At 63.2% G+C, this 6,679-nt stretch overlaps 1 protein-coding gene across 1 annotated transcript; it reads right to left on the reverse strand.

Annotated features, from left to right (window-relative positions):
• Positions 1-4,608: 4,608 nt before the first annotated feature.
• MYOG (myogenin) lies at positions 4,609-6,179 on the reverse strand. Its single transcript, XM_011367301.1, has 3 exons — positions 5,673-6,179; positions 5,198-5,261; positions 4,609-4,730 (listed from the first exon to the last, which is right to left on the reverse strand). The coding sequence occupies exons 1-3, from the start codon at positions 6,177-6,179 to the stop codon at positions 4,609-4,611; spliced, it is 693 nt and encodes a 230-aa protein (XP_011365603.1).
• Between the last annotated feature and the right edge of the window lie 500 nt (positions 6,180-6,679).

The raw sequence follows: 6,679 nt of genomic DNA on the forward strand, positions 1-6,679 counted from the left end.
CGCAGTTCCTGGTTCGCTAGGAATAACATTCCCAAGAAATCTCTGCTTCACGCGTTTCCTCACCCTGCCAAGGTGCCTGGGAGGCTTTGGGACCCAAGTTCAGGATGAGCGGGCGGAAGCCAGGGCGTCATCGTAGTGTTTGCAGCACGTTTCCTGGAGGGGGGCTGAGCAGCTGGTTTGCAACCTGATCGACTGAGGTTCTGAGCAGGGCAGGCGAGCAGGTGGCGTAATGGCTCAGAGCACCCCGTCCGGGAGAGATGGAGCCTGGGGCAGTGCCAGGGTCCAGAGCCCTTGGCCACTTTTCGGTGGAGGAGAGGTCCCCAGGTGCAGGCAAAGCCACCACGTGTCATGCCGTCTCTCGCGTCCCCTGCCCTCCCTACTGATCCTGCCACTGCAAAGGGGGCAGGAGGGGTTGAGCAGAAAATGAGTCGGTGAGAAATGCCCTGAGCCTGGGTGGTGGGTAGTCAGATCACGGGGAAACCCCAGGTTCCTGAGATGGTGGAGTTAGGGACCAGGACGCCATCTGGCTTCATCAGGGGACTCGATGGGTGAACCCCTTCTCTGCACCTGAACCCTGCACAGTGGTCGTGTCATAAAGCAGCAGCTGGTGGGACCCGGGTCCCCTCAGGGCATCTCGGGATTGCATGGAGGTGACCAAAGGCTGCTGTCCTGGTATATCTGTTGCCTCGTGGCCAGTGTACTTGGAGAGTCACCAGTGGCCCGAGCCCCTCACCGGCCCCCTGTCCTTGCCAGGCCCCTCCTCAGTGCCGTCCTGGCTCAGTGCAGCAGGAACAGGTGTGTGGGTGAGTGTGCGTGTGTACGTGCCAATAAACAAGCTGGTTTTGAGACGCCCTGCATGTGGCTCTGGTGTTTCGAGCTCACCTGGCATGTCCAGCTCCCTCCACAGCCCTCAGGGCAGTGAAAGTGGAGTTTAATGCCCCTCGCACAGGTGTGGAGTGCTGGGGAGGCGGCCGCTGGGGCTGCCCGTGGCCCAGGAGCTCTGCTCACCTGCTCCAGCGCCCCCTCATCCCCCCAGCTCTGGGTCGGCGTGGCATAGGAAGCTGCAGGGCCCCCTGTCCCCACCCCCGTCCCAAGTCCATCCCGCTCAGCAACTCCGTGTCTGCCGAAGCCCAGCACTGACGGCAACTCCCAGACCCTGTCGTGCACCACCTGGGAGGTGTCCCTAGCCGTCCCTAGCTATACCCAGCAGAATTAGCGGCGGCCACGCTTTGCCCCAGCTCTCTGCCAGCTGAGATGCTGTCTGAGTCCCACCCTTGGGTCAGCCTTGTGCCCTCTCTACCCCTCGATGTGCAGCCTGGACTGAATAAGCAAGCCAGCCTCTGCCAGACGGGTTTTATAAGGGTTAGTATTTAGTGAGAGTGAAACTCACTGGGAACTGGCATGTGCCGGGCGCTGCTCTGTGCTGGCTTAGCGTGTCCGCTCGTGTGCAGAATGTGCTCAGCTGGCGAGAGGCAGGTGGGGACCCCAGAGCCAGGCCCTGACTGCAGTGCCCTGTCCTTCACTACGACACGTATTTAGATAGGGCCTCTGACCCTGCGAGTGGCACACGCCCCGATCTCCTCTCCTCTGAGGCTGACTGCGTCCTGGACAGTCTGGGATGGCAGCATCCTTGGCACGGAGGACGACATGGGAGCACATCAAGGGAGGGCACGCAGGCGAGGGAGGCGTGGCCTGGTGCCCGAGCCTCTGGAGGCCCTTCCCATTCTCTCCATGATCACGGCGAGATGGCCCGGGGTGGTGATCCGCCGGCTACAAGAATCTGAAGGAATGCAGAAAATCTCCAGTCCCCCAGTGCCGCTGTCCAGCGGGAAGGGAGAGGCAGAAGGAGCAGGCTGATGTGGGTTCCGTTTTGGACATGCTGAGCTTGAGATGAGACCCGAACATCACATTTCTGTGACATTCGTGGGGAAGAAAGGGATCTATGTTTCTTTTCTGGGCCATCTCCTTTTGCCCGTCCCAGTGAGGTTCCACGCTTCTGGTTGGTGCCTGTGGCTGAGGGGGAGGTATGGCCAGCATCGCCATGGGGTGAAGGTTGGGGTCTCCCTTTGGCCTGGGCCATGCCTCCTTAGCAAAGACCCCAGCCCAACCCAAAGCCCTCCTGAGCTTGAGCTCACTTCCGGGGGTCTCCGCCCTAGGCTGAGGCCCGGAAGCCAGGAATTCAGAGAAGCAAATGGGGTGATGAGCTGGGAACTGCGTTCCACCTGTGAAACGCCCTCGGTCGTCCCTCCCACCTCCTCCTTCATGTGGCCCAGCACCTGCTACACCTGCAGCACTGAGGTTTTTCAGCTGCCAAACAGCTCACTTTGAGAAGTCAGGTACCTAAGAGTATTTATCGGGATCGGCAAACCGTACCTTAGGCATTCCGCAAGTCGCGCTAATTGTCGACACTCTCCACGGACTTCCTGTTTACACACTGACGCTTGCTGTGTCAATTTCAAGTCATTCTTATCTTTCCCTGTGGGGTTCCTTGGCGGCAGCTTTTGATTACCCCGGTTCGCTTTGCTGCAGGTGCTTCCACTGGAGATCTGAACTGAAGCGCCTTTCCCTAAAGAACGACCACTCAGTGCTCATTAACCCTCATCTGTAATTTAATTGCGAAAGCTAAGCTCTTGCTGAGCTAGGAAAGTCCCCGTGCTTTGAGGATGGTTTCTGCCCCCAGCTGGCGGTTTCCCGTCACGCCCGTGCAGTCCCAGCAGCTCTTTCTCCCTGGGGGGAGACGTGAGGACCTGGGGAACAAAGGAGCTGACGAAGGGCAGGCCTGACCGTAGCCGGCACCCCTGACCTAAATGGCCATCTCTGAGGACTGTCCATTCTCACCAAGTTATGAATATGGACCGCAGTTTCCAATGGACATGGCAGCTGAGGAGGGATGAGGAATGTGCCCAGCAGCCCCAGAGCCTACCAGCCCCTCAGTGGACGCGAGCCCCTAGCAAGGGGGCAGCTGAGGCAGTGGGACTGTGTCGGGGTTTGGGGGTGCCAGACAGAGGACATGGACCTGAGCAGCCATCAGGGAGAGTGGGACTGGGTTTTCCAGATGAGCAGCCCTCCCGGCTTCTGAGCCCGCTCTGAGCCCCTCCCCCTGTTCCCTCTGCAGAATTTCTGGGGAGCCCTGGGGGCTGCCTGTCGAGCCCCGCTCAGGAGCAAGTCAAGCGGGGGCTGGGAACATGGCCCAGCTGCGTCTGGTGAGTAACCGTGGTGAGGGCCCACGGGACCAGGCTTTGTCCAGACGTCTCGGCTTTGGCAGTGCCTCTGAAACCGGCAACTTGCAGCATCTGACAGCTGAGCCCGAAGCACTTGGAATTAGTCTCTGGTGGCTGTCGAGGGTCCGTTTAGATTCTGACCCTGGTGCTTTCCACTTAATCCTATGTGGTCTCTGCCCCAGACCTTCGCTCCCTGTTCTCCACCTGCCTCTGCCCTCAGAGCCGGCTTTCGGAAAGCAGCTTCCCGTCTGGAGGGGACCCCTGCATTGTCCTTGTGAGCCCCTCCCCTCGGCCTCAGCAGAGCTGCCTTCTCTTCTGAGTGGTAGGCAGGGGCCAGACTCCCTGCAGTCTGGAGGGATGGGAGGGTGTGGCAGGGGACACGCTGGCTGGCCGCAGGGAAGTGGCAGTGTCTGACCCCAGCCAGCCTGATTCAGTCGCCCCCCACCTCCCTACGGGGCTCCGGGTGGTGTCACGCCACAGACGAGGTGGGATGAGGGAGGGGATCCCACAGGTGCCCCTGCCTGGGGCCGTGGGCCGTGGGCCATGGGCCGTGACCTGCCCAGTCAACGGCAGAGCCTGTGGGATGTGAGAATCGGTGTGGTGAGCGCTCGGCGGCGGGTTTTCCCACGTGTCCCACAGGGTTCTGTGGACCTGGCGTCCCAGGGCCCCAGCCGCTCCGGCCATCGGACGCCATCCCTGGGTGTGTCTGGACTGGGGGGAATGCAGGTGCAGCAGCCCCCACCCCATCATCTCGGACACTGTTCTAGCACCCAGTCTTTATTCATTTTTTAAAAAAGGAAATCCAAATAAGTTAGAAAAAAATACAAAACAATGGCAAAACCACACGATGCTTAGTTAACCAAAGAAATCACCCCAAGAGTCCCTGCCCCCCCCACCTGTCCCTGGCAACTTCGCACAGGAGACCTTGGTCAGATGGCAGTTTCACAAACAACACACAAACACAAAACGGAACAAAACATAAAACCGCGGGGAGGTTCCCAGTGTTCTCTGCAGAAGCTTGGCCCCCAGAGACTTGGGAACAGAGCGACGTCCTGTTCTTCTCTCCCAGCTCAGGGCAGGCCCAGCCCAGCCACTGGCAGCGGGAGGGGACAGGGACAGCATGTGTGCTCGGCTCGTCTGGGCAGACACGGGTGCCCGAGGGGTGCGCTGAGCCCCGCTTCCTCTCCCTGGAGATGCGCGCCTGAGCCCTGAGGAGCTGGCCGAGTGAGAGCGTGCGTTCCCTCTCTAGGTGATGGGTTAACCTTACTTGGGCGAGGAGGGGGTGGGCTGGCTTGTGGCCGCCCCGGGCAGGAGGCCTCTGCTGCGGACATGGTGGCATCTGTGGCCGGCTTGGGGCCCTCCCGGGCACCCGGCCTGGCACACGATCTCAGTTGGGCATGGATTCGTCTGGGAAAGCCGCAGAGACGTCCTCCACGGTCATGCCATCCACGATGGAGCTGAGCGAGTGCAGGTTGTGGGTGTCTGTGGGGTCGGCTGTGAGCAGATGGTCTGCAGGGAGAGAGGGCAGGTGTTAGTGGGCAGTTCATGGGGTGAGGCCTGGGGTGCCAGGACAGTCGGCTGAGCAGACTCAGGTCCTGCTGTCGCCTGAGCCGTTCCCCATGGGGCACGTGGCCCCCAAGCTCCGCAGCGGCCATGGGTCTGAGGCCACTGTTCTGGCTGCTGTAGGTGGCATTGGGCCCGGGCTGTCCTTTGCTGGCCTGGTGAGGGGCTCTGACTCAGCGGTTCCCAGGGGCCCCTGGGACAGGGACAGTCTCCTCCTCGGGGAGAAGGTCAGCACCAGCAGGGCGGGGGGGGGCAGCACCAGGCAGGACCTCTGTGCTGGTCAAGACTACAGGGAGGCACAGGGCCACCCCGTCCGCTGTCGGCAGGTCCCTGGAGGGGCCACGGGGAGGAGACTGGGCCTGGGGACAGCTGAGGGGTTCGAGCCGAGGGCACCGGGGTCCGGCCTCACTTACCCCCAGGGCTGGGACCAAAGTCCAGTGCACTGCTCCACTCTGGGCTGCAGGAGGCGCTGGACACCTGTGAGACGCAGAAGGGAGGTCAGGGCACGTCCGAGGTGCCCTCTGTGGACAGTGGGCAGGAGCCCCCTCGTGGGCACTGGGAGAAGGTGGCCACCCAGGCTGCCCCAGCCTGGACCCGTAACAGTCGACCGCGGAGCCCCTGCTTCCTGGCCTGCCCTGGCCTCCACCCTGGCGGGGCCTCTGCCTCGCTGGGCACGGGCCTAAGGGCTTGGGGTTCTTGGCCCACGGCTAGGGGCTGGGGTCTCGGGCCGGCCAGGTGGGCCTGTCCCCAGGCACTGTGGTCACCGTCGCCCCCACACGGCTGGCGCTGGCCAGGCCCCTTCCGTGCTCTGCCGCCCCCCCCCGCCCCCCGCCCCGCCACGGCCTCTGTCTTGTCTGGAAAGGACACGGGGACTCAGGCGCTCGCCACACAGCCTGCTGGGCCCCGGGGGCTGGGGCCACTCACCGCCGCGGGCTGGCCGCTGGCGCCCCGGCAGCGGAGGCCGCGCTCCTCCTGGTTGAGGGCGCGCAGCAGAGCCTGCAGGCGCTCGATGTACTGGATGGCACTGCGCAGGATCTCGACCTTGGGCAGCCGCTGGCTGGGGTTGGGCAGCGCGCTCCGCTTCAGGGCCTCGAAGGCCTCGTTCACCTTCTTCAGCCGGCGCTTCTCCCGCAGTGTGGCCGCCCGCCGCCGGTCCACCGACACCGACTTCCTCTTGCACGCCTTGCACGCCCACGGCAGGCACTGGCCCGGGCAGGGCTCGGGTGGCCCCAGGCCCTGGTCTTCAAGGGGCCCACGGGCCTCGGGACCCAGGCCAAGCTCGGCCCGCTCGTAGCCTGGGGGCTCGAAGCCCTGCAGGTGGACGGGCAGGTAGCTGTCCCCGTCGCAGAAGTGGGGCTCCTGGTAGAAGTAGGGGGGTGTCTCGTACAGCTCCATGGGGTCGGAAGAAGCTTGCTCCTGCTGCTGGCCCCCGAGCGCCTGCAGCCCCTCACGCCAACTGCTGGGTGCCATTTAAACCCTCCCCGCTGGCACGGAACCAGGGATAAATATAGCCAAGGCCGGGAAACCCGAGCCCCGCTAAGCTGTTGCTGCACATCAAGACGCTCGCAGTGGATCAGTGTGACTCGGCCCTCCCTGGCCAGCCCCCGGGGCAGGGAGGCCGTCTGTAACTTGATTAGTTCTCGGAGCTTGGCAGCCCCCACGGGCGGGGTGGGGGGGGACACACGCCCCTCTCATCTGCTCCTTTCAATTACTGCTGGCGGGGGGCTGCCCGCCCTGCTGGCCGTCCCGGACAAGCAGAGTGGGCTCCAGGGAAGTCAGGTCACCTGGCCCCCTGACTCCTGACAGCACGTCACCCCACTCAGGGTCAGAGGACCCTCTTTCACAGACCACCCCCCCAAAGGCCGAGGCTGCTGCCGTTTGGGGTACATGTGGGC

This window comes from Pteropus vampyrus, unplaced genomic scaffold (assembly GCF_000151845.1).
Source record: "Pteropus vampyrus isolate Shadow unplaced genomic scaffold, Pvam_2.0 Scaffold131, whole genome shotgun sequence".
Taxonomy (NCBI): Eukaryota; Metazoa; Chordata; class Mammalia; order Chiroptera; family Pteropodidae; genus Pteropus; species Pteropus vampyrus.

Bases quoted from the DNA above. Each gene is read 5' to 3' on its own strand.
- MYOG (XM_011367301.1), bottom strand. From the start codon at position 6,179: ATGGAGCTGTACGAGACACCCCCCTACTTCTACCAGGAGCCCCACTTC. The intron at 5,262-5,672 runs GTGGCGAGCGCC...TGCGTCTCACAG, and splicing joins CCCGGGGCCCAGCAGGCTGT to GTGTCCAGCGCCTCCTGCAG. The intron at 4,731-5,197 runs GTAAGTGAGGCC...CTCTCCCTGCAG, and splicing joins CTTTGGTCCCAGCCCTGGGG to ACCATCTGCTCACAGCCGAC.